General features: G+C 45.9%; 1 protein-coding gene across 5 annotated transcripts in view; it reads left to right on the top strand.

Annotated features, from left to right (window-relative positions):
• Positions 1-3,687: 3,687 nt before the first annotated feature.
• The window catches only part of GPR161 (G protein-coupled receptor 161), a 50,847-nt gene continuing 30,958 nt past the window's right edge, over positions 3,688-23,576 (top strand). The window contains exons 1-2 of one of the 5 annotated variants that reach the window (XM_032291488.1): positions 3,688-3,896; positions 5,607-5,737. In XM_032291488.1, the coding sequence (XP_032147379.1) occupies positions 5,722-5,737 (16 nt within the window). In that variant the 5' untranslated portion in view covers positions 3,688-3,896; positions 5,607-5,721. Of the gene's footprint in view, positions 3,897-3,960; positions 5,738-23,576 lie in introns of those variants that run through there. The other 4 variants (XM_032291491.1, XM_032291492.1, XM_032291489.1 and 1 more) reach the window with 4 other exon arrangements.

Genomic DNA, 23,576 nt, shown 5'->3' on the forward strand with positions numbered 1-23,576 from the left:
CACACACTGTCCCTACTTCAGACACCAAATGGAAGTCCGGGGCCTCCAGTACTTCTGACCGGCTTGGCTTCAAATCAGGAGTTCCCATGGCCAATAATTTGCTATAACAGCCCACAGAACTCAGAAAAGCACTTAACTTACTACTATTGGTTTATTACAAAGGATACAATTCGAGAGAAGCCAAGTGGAAGAGATGTGTAGGACCAGGCAGGGGTGTGATCTCAGCTCACTGCAGCCTCCACCTCCCAGGTTCATGCGATTCTCGTGCCTGACTCCCATGTAGCTGGGACTACAATTGTGTAGTCCAGCTAATTTTTATATTTTTAGTAGAGACGGGGTTTCGCCATGTTGGCCAGGGCTGGTCTCAAACTCCTGCCCTCAAGTGATCCACCCGCCTCAGCCTTCCAAAGTGCTGGGATTATAGGAGTGTACCATTGCCCAGCCCAATGATGCTCATTTCAATATGTCAGCCCCAGTGGATGACATCATGAAGTGGCCAGACAGTTGGAGTTATAGACAGGATCACTGTGAATGTGACAGAGATACATAAATGTAGACCAAGTTACCTAATCTGTACTAGTAAATCTGATACCACGAGTGGCATTGTTAATAGTGAGGTGATTTCCAAAATGCTGAACAACTGTGGGTGAGGTTTGAGTAACTCAAAGTACAATCTTCCCTCAATTTACTTGGTACTTGCATTCCTAGACAAATTATTGTACAACAAAACAAACAAACAAACAATAGCCCCTCTGCACGTTTATATAAAATAGTTTGGTTTCAGACATAGAGAAGTATAGACTGTTTTTATTGTGTTGTGTGAGAGGAACTGTTCTTTTTGTGTAGGACTATTTCATGTACTGCAAGATGTGTGGTATCCTGGGCCCCACCTACTGCATGCCTGGACTATCCTCTAATCATTGTGACAAACCCCAAATGCCCCCACAGATTTCCAAAGTGTCGTATTAAAAACCATCGAGTTAGATGCTGTTTTTTCCAAGTAACAGAAAAATAAACCCATACTGACTTAATTGAAAAAAATATTGATTGGCTGTTGTTTCTGATCAGTCCAGTGGTGCATCAGTTTCAGGGAAGTCTTCATCTGGGGTCAAATGGTTTTACTGTTCCATCAGTGGAGGCATACCGTAAACAGATACATAGAAAAACTGACACATATTTTATAAATTGAGACATATTTTATATAGAAAAAGAACTGAGCTATGAGAGAGAACAGAGACTAGATAATTTCTTTTAGATTTTGGTCAGGGGCTGAGTATAGTGGCTCACATCTGTAATTCCAGCACTTTTGGAGGCTAAGGTCAGAGGATCACGTGAGCCCAGGAGTTCAAGACCAGCTTGGGCAACACAGCAAGATCCCATCTTTAGTTTAAAATAGATTGGTCAGGGAAGACTTCTTGGAGGAGGTGACATTTAAGCTGAGATGTGAAGGGCAGGAAGAGCTTGGCCTGTAAAGAGTGGGGGAATAACATTCCATGTGGAACAAATAGCACACTTCACAATTTTGCTTTCACTGGTTTTATGTGGACTGCTAGACTGAAATTATATTTTACATAAAATATATTCCATATATAGATTATTCAACACACGTAAGATTCAGTTGGACAAGCCCTCTCATTATCTTAGTTTATAAGTCTTTGTGGGGGGTCTCTAAAACAGAATGGTTTATGAAACTAATTTGGGAAAGAAGAATTAGTGTGTATCTTTCTCTTATTTTTCTAAAAAAAAATACATTCTTTCACAAAATCAGTCACATTTTTCATGATTGTCACCTATACAATGACATACAGTGAAATAATTAATAACAATTTGTCTGTTTTCTCTGCATCTGACTAAATTCTGCTCATAGTTCGATATTAGCTCCAGAAGGAAAAAAAATCTTAAGAGAGCAATTGAAAATGCATTTATTGGCAGCAATTTCTATCCCTGAATGCACAGTAAGTTCTGAGCTTATGAGCCCAGAAAAAAAAAAAAAATCTTTGTGATAAATAATGTATTTGATAATGAGCAGCAAGAGAAAAAAATGTTTTCTATTGAAGAGTTCAAAATGAAATAGAGTAAGTATGGGAAAATGTTGCTCAGTATGAAGGACATCTTTTGCATCATGGATGGTTATGGGGCCAGAACAGCCGTAGCTGTTTAGTTTTTATTCTTATTCTCACCATGCCAGTCTGTGGCATATATTTTCAGACCTTTCATGAATACCAATTTTCAAAAGGGCTTAGTTCTCAGGTTCTATGACACTGGATGATTTACTTACATGACCTCATTTAACCTTTTCAACTCTACAGATAGGAAGCAATGAGCATCCCCATTTTATATATGAATAAGCTGAGACTCAGGAAGGTTAACTAACTCCCTTAGGCTCATAGAGCTCAGCTGGCGTCTGAGTGTAAATTAAATAAATAACCAGGGATTTCAAAATAAGTGTCTAAAATACTCTTAAGAACAGAATGCTTTAAGCTCCTTCAAGTGTCTGGCTTGCTGAGTGACCTAGACTCTAAGTGGAGCGTCAGCTTCCAGTTTTTGACCAAATAAAGCATCTATCCCAAAGGAATATTAAGGCATCCATTTACATTTTTCTCCCCATTATCCCATTTGTCCCTAGAGCAATGTGGCTGTTTAGCAGGTGCCAGACAGTAAATTACTGTTCTGAATGGTGCCTCAGTGGCCTAATAATAATAAGGAAGCATCTCCCACGGTTCAATCTGTAGACAAGGGAATAATTAATGTATTTATCAGAGCAGATGGATTTCAGAGGAATGTGAATCCTACTCTAGCATCTGTTTATTATTTTTTTTTCTGGAGTTTAGTGAACTGGGTTTTACAACTTCTTACCTGATTATTTTGCTGCCCTGTTTGTCTACTTCCTTCCTTCCTTTTTAAGCAGTTCTACTGTTTGCTTCAACTTTCCATCCCCTTATTAAGACCGCTGCATAGAAAACGTAGGAGGCTGGAGACAGGCAGGGAAAGTGGGGAGTGAGGAAGGGAAAACAAACATTCCAAGAAGGAACTGTTCCGTTCCCCGAGCTGACAGCGCCCGGTCTTTGTTTTGTGGTGACTGCTGCCTGGCCTTTTGGTTCCCAGGGAGTGCAGGGCAGCCGCGTGGAGCCCGGTTTACGTCCACTCCCCACTCCCCGGGGCTGGCTTTGGGGCGGGGTCCCCGTGGTATTCGCAGAGCCCGGGACGGAGCCTGGCCGGAGGCTGATAGACGCTCTCGCGGGTCGGCTGGATGAATGAAAGGTGAGCGGCAAAGGCGGTGCCAGGATCGTCCCCGGCGGGGCTGGAGGAGAACGGGACTGCGCGGAGCCTGTGGGAAGAATCTGAAAGTGTCTGTGATGGAGAGAGACATGGAAAAGGGGACGTCCCGGCGGCTGGAACTGGGACGAAGGGACGGGAACCGGGAAGGCCTGAGTTAGGGACCACAAAGGTTCTCAAGAGAAAAGTGGGGCGAGCCGAGAGGGTAACGGCGAGACAAAGAGCCGCAGCCGAGGGGATTCGTGGGAAGAAATGGGAAAGAAGCTGCCGGGAGGGCGGGCAGACGCGAAGGAAGGGGCGCGGGCGGGGAGGGGCGCCGAGAGCCGGGCGGGGCGGTGCGGGGAGCCGGGAGGCGGGTCGGGGCTCCGGGGGCCGGAGGGGCCCGGCCGGGCGCCGGGGAGGCGGGGCTCGGGCGCCGCAAAGTTACTTGGCCTGCCGCCGCCCGGGTCCGCGTGCTGGTGGCTGGCCCGCGGGAGGAGCGAAGCGGGGCTCGGCGGGCTGAAACCCGAAACCTTCAGTCCGCGAACGCGGCCGGGAGGAAGGAAGCGGCGGCGGCGGTGGCCGAGGCGGGGAGGCGGCTGGGCTGGGCCCTGAGCTGCCGCGGCGGCGGCGGCTCCTCGGTGAGCACCCGGCGTGGGGCGCGGGCGCGGGCCCGGGCTGAGAGGGCGGTCGGGATGGAGCCGGGCTAAGCTCACTGTGCGGGGCTGGAGGGCGCGGGGAGCGGGCCGGGAAGGGTCCCCGCCCCCACGGCGCTCCCCTTCTCCCCGCGCCCCGCTCCTGTCTCCGAGGACAGGTCGGGGCTGTTCTCCGGCTGCCCTGCGCCTTGATTTGGAGAGCTGGGGCTCTTTGTGGGAAGATGTTGGGGGCGCGCTCCTCTGCTGCGGCCTGGGGCTTCTTAGAGGCCCACCCCATTCTGCTGGGTGCAGCCCGCCCGGTTTCTCTGGCGCCGCCCGAAGCCCCCTACCCAGTCCGCTAGATGGGAGGGCATCGGTGCGTGCCTGGGATTCGGCCGAAGCGGGCCGCGCCCCCTGAGACCAAGAGGCTCCACGTCCTGCTCCCGGCAAAGGGTGTGGGGAGAAGCGGTCACGCCCCTCGGCTGGAATCCGTGAGGACCAGTGAGCAACCTTCTCCCAGCCGGTACTCAGGGCGCTGTCTCCCGGAACCGGGGCTGGCGGCGGGTGGCGCGCCCAGAAGTGGCTCGGCGCCGCGGAGTGGGCGCCTCTGCCCCTCAGGTCTGAGGGAGGGAGATTCGGCTGGTTTTTGGAAACGGGAGGACTTGACCAGCCCTCGGACCCTTCTGGACCAAGCTTAACCCCCGTGCAACCTTTTCACAAAGGCATATGGGATGAGAACGTCTGTTGGATCAGTGGGGTGTCTCCTGTGCTTCCCGGAGGTCTGCTCACCAGTAACCACACAGCTGCGCATTGACATCGCTTTAGATAACATCTTGGAGGCTATTTTTGCTCGTTATTGTACCTTTCATCTCTTTTGCATAGTGCTTTCGAGGGCAGCTCATTTAATCCTCCTCCCTGTGAAGCAGCGAGGAGGTGTGTGGTTTTGGAGGGAAAGAACCTCAGTTCCTTGATTGTCCAATGGAAACACTGATAACCTCAGGTGATCCTGTCTCAGTGCTAGAAGCTGGGGAAGGATGGCCATCCTTGTGACTCCTCCGTGGAGCCAGGCGTGGATTCAGCCTGGCCTCTTCTCCCCTAGTGGCCTGGACCTCCAGATGAGTTCTGGAGAGCTACTGCTTCGGGGAATAGGCAGGGAATTCCCTTATAATCTATTTCACTGCGGCCACTGAAAGCAAGGGAAAAGAGGCATTTTTCAGGCCCTCAGGGCAGAAAGAAGAGGTGGAAGGGGCCTCAGGTCACCGAGACAGAGGCTCTTCAACTGTAACTGGAGTGCATGGCACCCATTTCTGTCATTTCTTCCGGAGCACCTCTCTTCAGGTCCTCCTCCACACTCGTCTTATTTTATACTTCTCAGGTGCTTACAAGCACTTTCATATACACTTTTTTCATTCACACAACAGCCTTGTAAAGCTCTACTAGCCCAGTTGATAGGCGAGGAAACTGAAGCTCAGGAGAGATGAAGTACTCTTGCCCAACTAAGCAGCCCAGATTGAACTCAGATCTTTTGCCTCGGTAGTGCTTTTCACGTGGTTTCCTGATGGCACACAGGTGGGTCCTTTAACTCAAGGCTTCTCCCTGCCCTGTAGCTCCACCACGACATCGAGAATAGAGACCCCTCATTAAGAGGCCTGCTTGGCATTTTGGAACTAAATCCAAGGCCACAGCAATATCCAAACCGTTTTCTTTGTGTTGCAGCCTGGTGCACTGGGAGTCCTCTGAGAGGTAAAGGAGCACTGTGTGGTCTGAGGGCTGTGAGCTCACTGCATGAGTTCAGAGGAAGACAAAATGGGCTGAACTGGAACTGACCTAAATGTCAGCAGGAGTAGGTACAGTTCTGTGGTGTAAACTCCACTGCCAGCCAGGGCCAGTCAGGAAGCCTGAGTGCAGGAGGCCGGTGGACAGGAGGGCTGGGTGGGGCTATGTGCTGTGAAACCTGCCTCCACTAAGGGGGCAGCTGCAGGTGCGGCAGGGCTCCAGCACATGATTGCCTGATCTGAGTTTTGGGGGAAGCTGTAAATTTTTAAGGAAAAATACTTCATATATTTTTAAAGATAACTGATTCAAAACATTTTTTTTAATGTTCATGCAGTTTAACCAAATTATGTGTGCAGGCTGCTTGTGGCCTGCAGACTGCCCGTTTGCATTTTCTGTGTGAGACCTTGGGAAGAACTGAGTGTCATTCTGAGATGCAGTAAAGCATGACAGCAGGGGAGAAGTGATGTCTTCTTGCTGTTTTTTTCTATAAGAACAAAAAACATCATAGCCATCAGTGCTACCTGGAGTTTGGAGGAGGGATTGACTTTATGACTCCATACTTAATTCATTCAACCAGTACTCATCTATGGCTCTGTTTCTACACCAAGAGGAAAGGTTTACAACTAGTTTTTTTTTTGTTTTTTTTTTGTTGTTGTTGTTATTTGTTTGTTTTTGAGACAGAGTCTTGCTCTGCTTGCCCTGTCACCAGGTTGGAGTACAATGGCGTGATCTTGGCTCACTGAACCTCCCGGGTTCAAGCGATTCTCCTGCCTCAGCCTCCCAAATAGCTGGGACTATAGGTGTGCGCCACCACGCCTGGCTAATTTTTGTAATTTTAGTAGAGTCGGCATTTCACCATATTGGCCAGGATGGTCTTGATCTCTTGACCTTGTGATCTGCTTGCCTCAACCTCCTAAAGTGCTGGGACTACAGGCATGAGCCACTGCGCCCAGCCAAGTTTTCTTTTCTTTTTTTTGAGACTAAGTCTTGCTCTGTTGCCCAGGCTGGAGTGCAATGGCATGATCTCGGCTCACTACAACCTCCGCCTCCCGGGTTCAAGCGATTCTTCTGTCTTAGCCTCCTGAGTAGCTGGAATTATAGGCGTGAGCTTCCACCTTCAGCTAATTTTTTTGTATTTTTTAGTAGAGACTGGGTTTCACCATGTTGGTCAAGGCTGGTTTCGAACTCCTGACCTCATGATCCACCACCCCCCACCCCCAGCCTCCCAAAGTGCTGGGATTATAGGCTTGAGCCACCTCGCCCAGCCATGACTAGTTTTAATCTATCTCCTTGCACATTTTATGTGCTCAGCAGGGAAGAGGACGAGATTCATGGCAAATATTCAGGGAGTGCTGGAACATAAAGGAAGGAATTTGCAGTTGGCCAGGAGTAAAACATGAGGAGGTATATTTCAATTTTATTTTGATTTGTGTTTGTTTTATACTCAAGCAATGGGTGAGAGAACACTGTGTTAAGAGCACAGTCTGAAGTTAGCCAGCCTACCTCCCAGCCCTGCCCCTTATAAACTTATGACCTTAGGTAAATAAGGTAAAGCATTCATGGAATATAGTAATTTTTCACAGATAAGAGCTATAAAATATTTCAAAAACACAGTGACATATAGGAAAACAAATTTCCCTCCACCTCCTCTATTCCTTCTTCCCACCTTTGAGATAACCACTGTAAATGTATATTTTTTTAGGTCGTTTTCAATGTGCTCAATATGCTCCCAAATCTGGAAACATAGGTGAATATATAGTTTATTGATATTATAATATAACACATGATAAAATAGTATCATTTACATTTCTGACTTTAGGACCAAGCTGAATATATTGAATATACTTGAAAAAATACACAAATGAAGCTGGGCACGGTGGCACACACCTGCAGTCCCAGTTACTTGGTGGGCCAAGGTGGGAGGACCACTTGAGCCTAAGAGTTCAAGTCCAGTATGGACCACAATATAGTAAGACCCCTGTCTGTTAAACAAACAAACAAACAAAAACATAAATGGGGGTCATATATAATAATGCTCTGTGGTTTACTTTTTTGATTTAACAATATGACTTAGGAGTCATTCAATAACAGATATATTGTACTTCATTCTTTTCAATAATAACATAGTATTTTATAGTATCAGTTCCCTATAAATTAATTAAACATTCCCCTATTGATGGACTCTTAGATTGGCTTCCAGCTTAATCTAGATTTTCTGTGTACCTTTATGAGTATACATGTACAATATTTCTGGGTAAAAATTGTTCCTAGATGAGGGATTTGTGGGTCAAAGGAAATATACATTTTAAGTGGTTATTTAATCAGAGTTCCCTTTGTTTATTGAGGTTTGGAAGATTGTGTAGGAAGACACTGAATTATTTACTGTATTTATTTAAGGTTATTTGTTTGAGAATAAGTAGCGAATTGGAAAGGTATAGCATTCAAAAGTTATAAAAGGCAACATCTCCCTCCCACTCCTCCTTCCTAGCCCTCTTTTTTCTTTTTTGGATATAACTAATTTTACCAGTTTTTGTGCATTCTTTCTGAAATAGCCCATGCACCTACCAGCAAATAAAATGTGGCTTCTGGGCTGGACACAGTGGCTCATCCCTGGAATCCCAGCACTTTGGGAGGCCGAGACAGGTGGATCACCTCAGGTCAGGAGTTCAAGACCGGCCTGACCAACATAGTGAAACCCTGTCTCTACTAAAAGTACAAAAATTAGCCAAGTATGGTGGCGGATGCCTGTAATCCCAGCTACTTGGGAGGCTGAGGCAGAAGAAGTGCTTGAACCTGGGAGGCAAAGGTTGCAGTGAGCTGAGACCACACCATTGCACTCCAGCCTGGACAACAGGAGTGAATCTCCATCTCAAAAAGCAAACAAACAACAACAATAACAAACCAAAAATGTACCTCTGTTTTCTCTCTTTCAGAAATAAATATAATAGCATATTATATGCCCTGTTCTACATAGAGCATTAAAAATGTTTAACCTAGACCTTTGAGACAATTTTTTGTAAGCTATTTGCATTTTGTTTTTTATTTTATTTTTTTGAGATGGAGTCTTGCTCTGTCACCCAGGCTGGAGTGCAGCGGCATGATCTCGGCTCACTGCAGCGTCCACCTCCTGGGTTTAAGTGATTCTTCTGCGTCAGACTTCTGAGTAGCTGGGATTACAGGCATGCGCCACAATGCCTGGCTAATTTTTGTATTATTAGTAGAGATGTGGTTTCACCATATTGGCCAGGCTGCTCTCGAACTCCTGACCTCAGGGGATTTTCCTGCCTTGGTCTCCCAAAGTGTTGGGATTACACATTTGAGCCACCATGGCCAGCCAGTTATGTGCATTTTAAATGTTTATGTATTCTTCCAAGTTTATCCTAAATCGATTGCTTACACTTCCTCTAATTGCTCCATCAAATTCTTTGCCAATTTTTTTTAATTGAATTGTTTGTAATTTCATCAATTTGTGAGGCTCTTTCTAAATTCTGTACTTTAATCCTTTTGTTGTTAATAAGTCAAATATCTTTATGTCTTCTTCCCCAACTTTGCAGAAGTATTTAATTTTTATGAAGTTAAACCTCTACCATTTTTCTTTGTTTCCAAGTGTTCTGTCTTACTTAGGAAGTCCCTATTTCTTTTTTTTTTTTGAGACGGAGTTTCACTCGTTACCCAGGCTGGAGTGCAATGGCGCGATCTCGGCTCACCGCAACCTCCGCCTCCCGGGATCAGGCAATTCTCCTGCCCCAGCCTCCTGAGTCACTGGGATTACAGGCACGCGCCACCATGCCCAGCTAATTTTTTGTATTTTTAGTAAAGACGGGGTTTCACCATGTTGACCAGGATGGTCTCGATCTCTTGACCTCGTGATCCACCCGCGTCGGCCTCCCAAAGTGCTGGGATTACAGGCTTGAGCCACCGCGCCCAGCCGGAAGTCCCTATTTCAAGAGTAAAATTTTCTAAATTTTCTCTTTTCTCTCCATTCTTTCTTTGCTTTTCTTCATTTAAAAATATTTCAAATTTCTTTTTTTCCTGTATTCAATTTCTCTCCTTGTCACTTTAGCCAATCTATATTTTCTTTGATTTTCTAGCAACTTCTTTTTTCTTTTTTTAACCAAGTCTTAAGGATGAGCTGTTCTCCAGGTGGGTGAGGAGGGAGAGACGGCATTCTGGGCAATGAGAACAGTGTGCAGAGCCATGGAGCTGAGAACAACAGTGAGTGTTTGGAGAACCGTGAGCAATTTGGGAAGGTCAAGGTGGAGGGTATCTGCAAATGAATAAATCCTGCAGGTGGTAGAGAATAGCCTGAAATGGTCTGGCTTGTGTAGGGGATAATCAGTCTGGCAACAGTTGGGAGGGGAGATTGGTGCTGGGCGACAAGATTGAAGATAGGAAGAAGAGAGAAATGCCTGTTAGTGGTCCAGGGGAAAAATGATGAGGCCCTGAGCTGGGTTAATGGCAGTGAGGATGAGGTTTTCCCTTAGAACGAGTGATGCACTGGATGTCTGTGATAGGAAATGGAACCAGGATTTATTGCTTTACACACATTCTCTCATTCAGTGCTACAGAGTCAGTATGGAAATCCATGGCTCAGACATGTTCATTAATCTACCCATGGTGACACAGTCAGAAAGTGTCAATCAGGGCCTATGCCCCATCAGGATTCCCTTAAGGAGTGGCCTAGGATGTCCTAGGTTTCTCTCCTGAGAGATTGGGTGGGTGGTGATGTTTTATCTAGGGTAGAGAAAAACGTGAAGAATAGCACAGTGGGATGGCAGCAGCAGAGATGTGAATTCCATTTTGTGCACGTTACATCTGAGGTGCCTGAGTGTGACATATGGGAGACAACATCTACAAGGTGGGTGGATATGAATCTGGAGCTCCAAGGAGTTTCTAGGCTGTACATGAAGATTTTGGAGTCACCGGTGTTTAAGTGGGCATAGAGAGGGAGCATATAGAGAGAAGAGGTGTCAGATAGGACTCTTTCTTTTGCAAGTGGTAGAATATCCAGTTCAAATCTACTTAAGCAAAAAGGAAAGCTATTGGCTTGTGTCATTAAAATGCTTGAGTGTATTTGGCTTCTGGTGTGAGTTCAGGATTCAAGTGATTTTTATCAGGACCCATTTTCTCACTGCCTCTGGTTTTGGCCTTCCTTTATGCTAAGGTCCTGTGTGGTGATCCCCAGCAGCTCTGGCAAGGGGGAAAGCTGCAGGCTCAAATCCAATGTGAAAGGGGAACTATCCTTCTCCCAGCTGTTTCAGCAACACTGTCATTACATCAGAGAAAGTCAGAAGATGCTGATTGGCGAGGCATAGGTCATGTGGCCACATCCATGAAGCCGCCTGGATGCGGTGTGTGAAAAGGGTGAATCTCCAGAGGAGCAACTGCTGGAGCAAGGGTAAGAGATGTCGAGGCTGACAGTTAATTTCCTCTGTAGATAAAAACGGAAGAAATAGTGCCCCAGAGGGCATCTTGGAAAACAGCAGCACTTACAGAGTAAGATGATTATCAGGTAAACATGACTGGTAAGGAACTAAAGGACAGAGAGACAGGAGAGAGCAGCTTAGGGGAGACAAGGGAAGAGGGAGTCTCAAAAAAATGAAAGGAGTCAGAAGTGTCAGATGCTGTGGAGAGCTCCAGAAGGGCCCATTGGGTTTGACTAGGATGTTATGGTGACCTTGCCCAAAGCAAAGAGAGTCATTTATTTTGAGCCTGGCTAGGACTACCCTCTAGAAGGTTCCTGCGCCTACCTGTCTTCTGCATTGACCACCTCAGCCCTGGGTTGGTCAGGTAAGGGCAGAGGTGTAGTGATAGCAGTCAGGAAATTTGTGCTTTGTCAGTAATTAGGTCTGTGACTATGGGTAACTCATTTCAGCCCTTTGGCCTTTCATTTTGTCATCCGTAAAATGATAGGCTAGAATGAATTGCTTTTAAGGCCTCTTTTGGCTCCAAAATGTTGGCATCCTTAAGGAGATGAGTGAATCTAAACATTTCTTAGCATCTCTGTTACCAAGACCCTGGTCCAAGCCTTTGTCTCTACTTGGGCCTCAGTGGTGGCCTCCTAACTGGGGTCCCTGTCTCCATACTTTGCCTTCTGCAGTCCACTCTTCACCTAGCACCAGGCAGAGCGACCTCTTGAAAGTGTAAGTCAGTCATAGCTCTCCAGTGGCTTCCTCTCACATGTAGAATCCAATCCCCACTCTTTGTCCAGTGCTTTTTGTAATCTGGCCACCGACTGTCTCCAGAGTCTGCTGTTCTCTTCCTCACTCCTCTCCAGCTTTCTTGCTAATCCTTAAATATACCAAGCTCATTCCAGCCCCGGTATCTTTGCAAGGGCTCTTCCGTGGCCTGCCTCTTCCCTTGCATCATTTTCTGGTCTCTGCTCAAATACCATGTCCTTGGAGAGCCTTCCCTGATGACCCACCCCCGACCCAGACACCATTCCCTCTCCACTTACCTTGTTTGATCTTTCTTTACAGCACCTACTACCCATAATTGTTTCCAAATTTTTAAATTTATTTGTTTACTGTCTGTGTCCCCACCTCCAAAACGTAAGCTTCAGGGTAGGAGAGATTTGAGCATGTCTTGTTCAGGGCTATGCCCCAGCTGTAGAGTCGAGCTGGGCACAGAGCACGTTTTCAAGCATTGCAAGAGAATGTGAAATGGAAGTGTCTTTGATTCCATAAGGGGCTCAGGGCCTTAAGATTTGAAGCCCCACTGCAGGAAGATGCCCCCTCCCAGAACTAATTTTGTGTATTTTGTGTAGCTCAGTGAAGAATGGGAAAACAGGAATATAGGCAGTGTGGGTATCCTGGTGAGGGAAGGAGGGGACAGCCCTGTTCCTGAGGCATCCATCTCACATATGGCCATCAGAAAAAAAAAAAAGTATTCAAAGAAATACCCCTTTCAGCTGTTTAAAAATAATATTCTTAGTTTTAGCAATATGGGCTAGTTTGCCTGGCTCGATGAGGATAATGAATAAAAAATAATTAAGGGTAAAATCAATTCGCATAGTCATCATTGTTTATCTTGTGATAAAAGTAATCATCTCAGTCTTGTTCTCACACAGCTTCCATCTCTTGTCTTCTCAGAGCATGTGTATGTTTTTGTTTATGGAAGGGCTTGTTTTATTTTTTCAATATGTTTATTAAGTACATACAGTAAAAAATAGAATGAGAAGAATGAACCCAAATTGTTTGCATAGAGCAGGATTTCTCAGCCTCAGCACTATTGACATTTTTACTGGATAATTCTTTGTTGTAGGGGGTTGTGTTATGTATTGTAAAATGTTTAGCAACATCCCCAGCCTTAGATGCCAATAGCATCCTCCAGGTGTGACAATCAAAAATGTCTCCAGGCATTTCCAGATGTGCAGGATCTGGAGAAGGGGGATTGAGAACCAGTGATGTAGGATAGTGGGGTAAGGAGCGGGCTTGATTATTATCTATAGTCTTCTGCTTGGACATTTTCAGACCCTCCCCAGCTAACCTCATTCTCTTCACTGTATCATTTCAGCTATTCTGCTTGAAAAGAAAAGATATGTAATTTCAGGAAAGGGGTTTTGAGCCAAAGGAAGCATGGAATCTCAGCCCCACATTTATAGGTGGAGGTAAATTAAAATTTCATATTTCTCAGTCAGCTGCTTACCGGGTGCCCACAACCTCAGCCTGGGCATCTGTGTGGTTGGTAAAGCAGCTCAGTTCTGGGAAGGGGCATCTTCCTGCAGTGCGGCTTCAAATCTTGAGGCCCTGAGCCTGTTACGGAGTGAAAGACACTTCCATTTTGCATTCTCTTGCAATGTGTCTTTTCTGTCTTCCGTTTCATCTCTTCCATATCATAAGTAATTGATATAGTTTGGCTGTGTCCCCACCCAGATCTCATCTTGAATTGTAACTCCCACAGTTCCCACGTGTGGGAATTTATTTGTCATGGGAGGAACCCTGGGTTTGGTGAAGATTCCAAAGCCCTTGTTCTTTCTATTCGACATCAGGTTTAAGTAGATGTTAGTGTAGGGGGAATATAAAATATTTGTTTTCTCCACATGCGGAGTGCTGTTGGGAATTCAAAGGGGAAACTGAGGAAGAATTCATAAGCTTTCTGGAAGGGAAAATATCCTCACCTAAAATAAAAACTTGTATTATGGCAGGGTGTGGTGACTCATGCCTCTATTCCCACAGTTTGTGAGGCCACGGTGGGTGGATTGCTTGAGCTCCGGAGTTTGAGAACAGCATAGCAAAACCCCCTCTTTACAAAAACAGTACAAAAATTAGCTGGGTGTGGTGGCACATATCTGTAGTTTCAGCTACTTGGGAGGCTGAGGTGGGAAGGTCACCTGAGCCCAAGAGTTCGAGGCTGCAGTGAGCTGTGATCACGCCACTGTGCTCCAGGCTGTGTGACAGAGCAAGACCCTGTCTCAAAAAACAAAACAAAACAATACTTGTATTATGAGAAGACCTGAATGTCTGAAAGGATGACTAAAATATAAAAGGCAAACTGTAGACCAGAAGAGATGGTAAGGGTCATTGTAGAGGTAGCATGTTCTAGAAGGGTCTCTTCAGAGTTCCTAAGGTGGCTCAGGGTAGGGAATGGGGGCAGGCTTGGTGCCTTCCCCCTCAGCCTCCCAAGTAGCTGGGATTACAGGCACGAGCCACCATACCCAGCTAATTTTTGTATTTTTTAGTAGAGACAGGGTTTCACCATGTTGGCCAGTCTGGTCTTGAACTCCTGACCTCATGATCCACCCACCTCAGCCTCCCAAAGTGTGGTGTGAACCACCGTGCCGGGCCTATATATATAATTTTTTGAGACAGGGTCTTGCTCTGTTGCCTAGGCTGGGATGCAGTGATGCAATCATAGCTCACTGCAGCCTTGACCTTCTGGGCACAAGCCATCCTCCTCCCTCAGCCTTCTTATTAGCTGGGACTACAGGTGTGCACTACCATGACTGGCTAATTCTTTCTTTTTTCTTTCTCTCTCTTTTTTTCTTTGGCAGAGACAAGGTCTTGCTGTGTTTCCCAGGCTGATCTTGAACTCCTGAGCTCAAGCAATTTTCCTGCCTTGGCCTCTCAAAGTGTTGGTATTATAGGCATGAGCCACTATACCTGATCAAGCTAGTGCATTTTTGTAGGCACATTTGGTACCCCACATGAAATCAGGGTTCTTTTGATAGAAGAGGAGAATGGGTGTTGGCTGGATAATGAATATTGTCTGCTACTCTTCTGGAGAGTAAACAAGAAATGCCTACTGTTTCAAGGTGTCTAGTGTCCCGTTGTTCCTGTATTTATTCATAACAATTATTGAATATTTACTATGTGCCAGGCACTTTTCTAGGTGCTGACCAGAAAATGTACAGACCAAAATTTCCTTGCCCTCATGGAACCTATAGTCTTGTGAAAGAGTAAGACATTAACAAAATAAACAAATAAGGACACTCACACGTGCTAAGGACCAAAAGTAAAGACGAGAATGGGGCCAGGAAGTGTTGGAGGGGGTACGAGGTATTACACAGTATGAATGGGGAAGTCTCTGCTGAAAAGGTGTGTTAAGGGTAAGGGCATTCTGGCCACAGGACACAGCAAGTGCAAAACCCCTGGGCTGGAAGCATGCTTGGATGGGTTTGAGGAATAGTGAGGAGGCCAGTGTGTTGGAGTGGAAAGAATAAAAGGTAATTTTTATTATGAGATTGGGGCAGTAATGGAGAGCCAGGCCCTGGAGGGAACTGCAGGTCTAGGTAACAACTTTGGGCTTGTTCTGTGTGACATGGGAATCCTTTTACAGTTTTGAGCAAAGCTGTGACTTGTTTTGATGTCTGTTTTAACAGTCTCACTCTGGTTGCTGTGAGGAGAAAAGGGGAAGGATGGAAGCAGGTAGATTCGTGGGAAGCTATTTTAATAACCCAGAGAAGATACAGCATAGCCTGGACCAAAGTGGTGGCAGCAGAGAATAGTAAGACGTAATTGCATTCTGGATACTTTTCAAACCTAGAGCCAATAGATTTGCTAATAGACTTGGTCCGAGACATGAGAGAATGAGGAACCAGGAGTGACTCCGTAGTCTGGGGCCTGCACAACTAGAAGGATGGGGTGGCACACATGGGATGGGGAGAGACACAGGAAGAGCAGTTTGAGAGGCGAAGGATTCAAATCTGGTTTTGGACATAGGCTGGTGATGCCTGTGACGCGCAGGTGGAGATTTTGGTTGGAGGTAGAGTCTGGAGCTCCAGGGAGTGTCATTGGCTTCTCCACCTGAGCGGGGGTTCCTGGCACAGTTGCCTGTTGAAGCACCACAGCCACTTTTGGCAGCAGTGCTAAACAGACTTGGAACGGCCTTGGGTAGTTCTGATCTTTTGTGACCCAGCTTTACCTTAGGGATTTACTGGGATCCCAGTTCTAGGCAGGATGGCCATGGGCCAGTGTCTGTGGAGACTTCCTCAAGCCTGCTCTGGAAAGGCTGGAATTTCTGCCCTCTCCCACGGAGAGAATGACGTAGTTGAGGCTGGGACAGCCTGCGGCCTGCCAAAGGAAGGATCCCTGCCTCATATGCAGCTCAAATGATTTCTATGAGGACTTGCTCAATCTTCAGGTTGCTAAAGGTGTCACAGAAAACTGTGTGGAACTCAGCTATTTTTTCTTCTCTATTGTTAAAGCACTTTCTTCTTGGGGCCTGAGACTCTCCCCTGAGTGAGCTGTCTTTATCATGAGTGCTGCTGGTTGTGTGTGCATTTTCTGGGAGGCTGACATGGACCTCCGCTGTCTGTGCTGACTGGGAAACATGAAGGAGTGAAGACAGCTTTTAATGTAGGTGGTGGAGACCTGGGAGAGAGGCCGGCTGCCCTTTTAAAAAATTGACTGATAGTCCGTGGTTGAGAGTCGAGCTTTGCTTAGGACTATGTGTCCCTCCCATTTTCCTACATGCCACAGCAAAAACTGCAGAGGGGGTTGATTCACAAAAAGTAGGGCTCTGTTTCGCCATGTCACCTGGAGAGATGTCCCATTTGCTAAGGTGGATGTAGCATGATTAATGGTTTTATTCAGCGGGCTCAGCCTTGGAAGTCACTGCTGTATTAGTCCCTTGAGAGCAATAATTAATGCCAGACAAGGCCTTAGTTTCCTCATCTGCTACAGGAGGAGGTTAGACTAGATGTTTTCTAAGGATCTTCTCATCCCTAACAATGGGTGAGAAGCTGTGAAAATAGCTGGCCTCCTCATTTTGTGACTTTCCAATCCCTGTGGGACAGAGAAGTTAAACAGAAGATGCCTAGATATGTTGTGTTTTTTTTTTCAAACATTTTAAATTATAGTAAAATACACATAACGTAGAATTTACCAGCTCTATTAGTTTGTACTCACACTATTCTGAAGAAATACCTGAGACTGGGTAATTTATAAAGGAAAGAGGTTTAATTGACTCACAGTTCTGCATGCTGGGGAGGCCTCAGGAAACTTACAATCATGACAGAAGGCAAAGTAGAAGCAAGAACCTTCCTCACAAGGTAGCAGGAGAGAGTGCGCTCAGGGGAAATGGCCCCTTTTAAAACCATCGGATCTCCTGAGAACTCCCTCGCTATCACAAGAGCAGCGTGAGGGAATTTGCCTCCCTGATCTAATTGCCTCCCACCAGATCCCTCCCTTGACATGTGGGGATTACAGTTTGAGATGAGATTTGGGTGGGGACACAGAGCCAAACGATATCATTCTTCCCCCAGCCCCTCCAAAATCAGTTTCCTTTTCACATTTCGAAATCAATTTTCCCTTCCCAGCAGTCGCCCAAGGCCTTAACTTATTCCAGCATTAACCTAAAAGTCCAAGTCCAAAGTCTCATCTGAGTTGAGACAAGGCAAGTCCCTTCCGCCTATGAGCCTATAAAATCAAAAGCAAGTTAGTTACTTCCAAGATACAGGGGGAGTACATGTATTGTGTAAATGTTCCCATTCCAAATGGGAGAAATTGGCTTAAATAAAGGGACCACAGACCCCATGCAAGGCTGAAACCCAGCTTGGTAGTCATTAAATCTTCAAGCTCCAAAATCTCCTTTGACTCCATGTGTCACTTCTAGGGCATACTGATGCAAGGGGTGGGCTCCCACAACCTTGGGCAGCTCCACCCGTGTGGCTCTTCAGGGTGCAGCCCCTGTGGCTGCTTTCCTAGGCTGGTGTTGAGTGCCTGTGGCTTTTTCAGATGCATGGTGCAAGCTGTGGGTAGATCTACCTTTCTGGGGTCTGGAGGATGGTGGTCCTCTTCTCATATCTTCACTAGGCAGTACCCCAGTGGGGACTCTGTGTGGGGGCTTCAACCCCACATTTCCCTTCTGAACTGCTTTAGTAGAGTTTCATGAGGGTTCTGTCCCTGCAGCAGACTTCTGCCTGGACATTCAGGCATTTCCATATATCCTCTGAAACTTAGGTGGAAGCTCCCAAAACTCATCTCTTGTCTTCTGCACACCTGCAGGCCCAACACTATGTGGAAGCTGCCAAGGCTTGGGGCTTGGACCCACTGAAACAATGTGAGAACTCCCTCACTATCACAAGAACAGCATGGGGAGATGACCCCCATGATCTGATCACCTCCCACCAAGTCCCTCCCTAGACATGTGGGGATTATAATTTGTGGCCAGGCGCGGTGGCTCACACCTATAATCCCAGCACTTTGGGAGGCCGAGTCAGGTGGATCACGAGGTCAAGAGATCGAGACCATCCTGGTCAACATGGTGAAACCCCGTCTCTACTAAAAATACAAAAATTAGCTGGGCATGGTGGCGCGTGCCTGTAGTCCCAGCTACTTGGGAGGCCGAGGCAGGAGAATTGCGTGAACCCAGGAGGCGGAGGTTGCAGTGAGCCAAGATCACGCCATTGCACTCCAGCCTGGGTAACAAGAGCGAAACTCTGTCTCAAAAAAAACAAAAAAACAATTTGAGATGATATTTGCATGGGGACACAGGGCCAAGAAATATCACCATCTTAACCATTTTTAAGTGCACAGTTGAGTGGTATTAAGTACATTCATAGTGTCATCCAAGCATCACCACCATCCATCTGTAGAAGTCTCCAGCTTGCAGAAACCCTAAACCCATTAAACTGTAACTCCGCACGCTGCCCTCCATTCAGCTCCTGGCAACGACCATTCTACTTTGTCCTTCTGATTTTGACTACTTTAGGTACCTCATGTAAACAGAATCATAAAATACTTGTCTTTTTGTGATTGGCCTATTTTACTTAGCATATGTCCCCAAGGTTCATCCATGTTACAGCAAATGTCAGAATTTCCTTCCTTTTCTAAGGCTGAATAATATGTATGTATGTATTTATGTATATACTACAGTTTGCTTATCCATTCAGCCCGTGATGGAGATTTGAATTGCTTCTACATTTTAGCTATTACGAATAATGCTGCTATGAATATTGGTGTATAAATATTTCTTTGAGACCTTGCTCTCAGTTCTTTTCAGTATATACACAGAAATAGAATTGTGGGATCACATGGTAATTCTATGTTTAGTTTTTTGAGGAACTCCCATACTATTTTCCACAGTGGCTGTGCCATTTTATGTTCCCGGCAACAATGTAAAAGGGTTGCAATTTCTTTGCATCCTCACCGTTTTCTTTTTCTTTTTGATAATAGCCATCCCAAGGGGTATGAAGGTGGTATCTCATTGTGATTTTTATTTGCATTCACCTAAATCATTAGTGACATTGAGCATCTTTTCATGTGTTTATTGGCCATTTGCTTGTCTTCTTTGGAAAAATGTGTATTCAAGTCCTTTGCCTATTGAAAAAATTTTATTAACACTTTTTTTTTGAGACAGAGTTTCACTCTTGTTGCCCAGGCTGGAGTGCAATGGTGCGATCTTGGCTCACTGCAGCCACCATCTCTGGGTTCAAGTGATTATCCTGCTTCAGCCTCCCAAGTAGAACAAATTTTCTATTTGTATAGATTTAAGGAGTACAAGTGCAGTTTTGTTACATGAATATATTGCACAGTGGTGAAGTCAGGGCTTTTAGGGTATCCATCACTGGAATAACATACATTGTAGCCATTATTTCTCTTCATCCACTCCTCTTCCTAACCCTCACCCTCCTGAGTCTCCATCGTCTATCACTCTACACTCTACGCCACTTCTGCCCTCTACACCCATGTGTATACATTATTTAGTGTCCATTTACGTGGTGTTTGTCTTTCTGTGTCTGAGTTGCTTCACCTGATGTAACCCTTTGCTTATTTTTGTATTGGATTGTTTATGTTTTTCTTGTTGAGTTTTAGGAGTCCTCTAGATATTCTGGATATTCATCTTTTATCAGATATATAATTTGCAAACATTTTCTCCCAATCTGTGGGTTGTTGTGTTTTTACTCTGTTGATAGTGTCTTTGGATGCACAAAATTTTAAAATCTTCATGAAGTCCAGTTTGTCTATTTTGTTTTATGTTGCCTGTGCCTTTGGTGTCAGCTATAAAAAGTCACTGCCAAATCCAGGGTCATCTGTGACTTCATATATTGTCTTGTTGTTTCTGAGTCTTAATCTCTTCTCTAACCCACTTATTTGTTTCTTTCTGTTTTTAAATAAAATTATAAGCCCAATAGATCAATAAAATACTTTATACTTACTACCTCTTCATTCATTCCACAAACAGGGAGAGTCCTTCACATAAGCAAAAGCAGAGTGGAAATGGGAGAGCACAGCACAGCTGGCTGCAGCAGAGGGCCTGGGACGGGGCTGGTGGCGAGGGGTCTGCAATGCAGTGAGGATCTACCTTGTAGCATCTCATCTGCTGTGGTGAATGGATGGAATGAAGATAAACATTAGACTCACAGGCATATGACCAAGTTGTAGGGCTAATACCTACTGTTCTCTTGAACTAATCACTTAACCTTTATGAGCCTCAGTTTTCCCATTTTGTTTAAACAAACACGTAGCACTAAGCACTGTTCTAAGCAAAGTACAAATATTAACTCATTGACTCCTACCACCCATCCTATGAGGTAGATACTCCTATTACATTTTACAGATGGGGAAACCGATGCTGGGAGAGGTTAAATAACATGTCAAGGCCACAGAGGCAGTAAGTAGCGGAGCTGGGATTTTGAGCCCAGACTTTCTAGTTCCAGGACTCATGTTCTTAACCATTATGTTATGCTGCCCCTTTAAAAAGGGGGAGAAGTCGTTATTCAGAAAATCAAATGAGATGATGTGTGTAATAGTATGTTATATGTTGCACCATGTTTTGCAAATACTGATCATTGTTAGCTAATAATTAAGCAACACTCTGGAAATAGATAAAATTCTCAAGGAATCTAATAGGAAGAAAGGAATGGATTAAGGATTGAGACTTAGGAATGTCTCTACCCAGAATCCAAGAGCTTGGATTTGGAAGAATATTTGATAGACTCACTGCTGATGCCCTTGTGGACAGGGTTGCAGCCAGCTGCAGAAGCTGGAGAAGAACCCCAAACTGCAGACTTCCAGTGGCACTTGTAGAAGGATGTTGTGAAGGGCAGTGAGGTGTTCAAGCTGATCATGAACGTGTGGGGAGCACCAAAGCCAGCTCTCTCTCATTCGTGAATTCAGAATTCAGAAGTCCGTAAGGCCATCTGGGGTTCTGACTCTAGCTTCTCTGTCTTTCCCTGGTACATTTTCCTAAGCAGACCAGAGCTCAGACCTGCTGCACGTGAGAGGTTTTGACAAAAGACGTTACTAGATTTGTGGTACCCTAATGGGGAGAGGGGCAAAGCACAGGGGCATTGCAACAGACTCTGGGTTGGCTGGGTGGGTACACACCTCTGGGGTTGCAGAGGCCATGTACCTGTGCCTGCCATCTATGGGGCAACCTTCAGGTGAGTGCCAGGAAAGGATGGAGGAAGCGCAGGAGGTAGCCTTTGCACCTGGCTGTTTACACACAGATGTGGACACCCAGGGAGCCTGTGATCTCTTTCTGCCTCTCAACGAACTATGTGGCCTCGTTTGTAGTTGGGATGAGAGTAGTGGTTCCCTTTCTTTATCTCAGTTACAAGGTGGTTATTAAAACCTTCTTCCCAACCCTACCCGCACCACACACCCTGCCCATTAGTGACTGAGGTGTGTAAAGTGCTTTGAGGTGCTGAGATAAAGGGGCCCTGAGAGTATGGCCAACGAGCAGCATGGCGATTTCACCTGGGCTTGTTGGAAGTGGTGTTTAGGAACATTTTCTTACCTGGAGGATTGTTTATTTGAGCAGTTTTTGTACCCACCTGTTTGCACTTGATTTCTTTAGAAGACAACAGCTGGAGGTCCCCGTGCTCAGCCTGATCAGTGCTTCGTAAGAATTGTTAGTGAGATTCAGAGAGTGGAAATGGAGCAATGGAGTGGTGCATTCTGCTCTAAAGAAGCCTGTGGAGGAGGAAATGAAACATTGCCTCACTCAGGCAGATTTAAGGATATCAGAAGAGACCTTGATGATAAAAGAAACTATTTTCTCTGGAGCAGAATTCTGGAGAGGACAGGTGTGTCTTGTCCTATCCAGGGGACCCTCATTAGAGAGGGGTCAGGACCCATCTCCTTCTGACCCACCACACTCCGCCACTAACCCCGGGGCTGTGATTTGCAGGCTCTCAGGCTGTCCCTTGGATGGCCCCATATATGAGGGGCGAGGGGCATTGTGGAGATGGGGGAGGTCTCCCTTTCCTTGCAGTGGCTTGCAGTCCCTGAACTGGGACATAGATCTTCTGATTCTAAAGGGACTGCACTCTGGTGGTGAAAAGTTTTTCAATGCCTCCATACGAGGAAAGTCTACTTCCTAGGTCCCAGAAGCCCATGGCAAGAAGAGGAGGAAAAGAAAGAGGCTGAGGCAGGCAGCGCTGTGCTTGTAGAGCTGGCCTAAAGGGAAGGCTTCCGGTACCAGTGTCCAAAGAGGTGGAGTCTTGACATGTGGCTTGTAGGTCATGATATATCAGAATATTAGTCAGGATTCTGTAAGTTGCAAGTGATAGAAACCCAGCAAAAGTAGTGTAAGGGAAGGAAAAAAGTAGCTGGTTTATGTAACTAGAAGATTCAGAATCTCAAATGCTTTCATCAGCATTTGTGGATGACTTCGCCTGTGTCCTCCCCACCTATCCACCCCCTTGCCCTGTACGCTTATCCTCTGCTTTATTTGCTGGTAAGCTGTTCCTATGTAGTGTCAAAGACGGCCAGCTGCTGCCACGCTGGCTCACACATGATCACACTGCCAGCCCTGTGGTAAGCTAGCCTGTCCTCTGTTTCCAGCCAAAATCCTGGACCTAGGGTCACGTGAGCATCCTTAGCCCTATCACTGAGACTATCTAGCCCCGCCTAGATCAAGCGCTGATGCCTACAGCTGCAAGTGATGATGGCTTCCCCCAAATCACATGGCCGAAAAATTAAAAGAGGGTGGGCCAGAAATAAATGAAGGGTCATTTCCCAAAGTGAAATCAGGTTAAACTCTTCAAATAGTAGCACTAGCGTGCAGTGAAGTGTTACTGTGCACCAGATGCTGCTCCAGGCACTTTATACAAAGGACCTCAGTCCTCACAGTAACTCCAGAAGGAAGATGATACTCATTTCATAGACAAGGACACAGAAGGCAGCCCATCTTCAAATCCAGACAGTTGGCTTCAGCATCTGTGCTTTTTTTTTTTTGAGACAGAGTCTGTCACCCAGACAGATGGTCACCCAGACAGATGGCGTGATCTCGGCTCCTGGGTTTAAGCGATTCTCCTGCCTCAGCCTCCTGAGTAGCTGGGATTACAGGTGTGTGCCACCATGCCCAGCTAATTTTTGTATTTTTGGTAGAGACGGGTTTTCACCATGTTGGCCAGGTGGGTCTCAAACTCCTGACCTCAAGTGATTGACCTGCCTCAGCCTCCCAAAGTGCTAGGATCACAGGTATGAGCCACCGTGCCTGGCCGGCATCTGTGCTCTTAAC

Source organism: Sapajus apella, unplaced genomic scaffold (assembly GCF_009761245.1).
Source record: "Sapajus apella isolate SASKATOON/1434 unplaced genomic scaffold, GSC_monkey_1.0 scaffold25, whole genome shotgun sequence".
NCBI classification, from domain to species: Eukaryota; Metazoa; Chordata; class Mammalia; order Primates; family Cebidae; genus Sapajus; species Sapajus apella.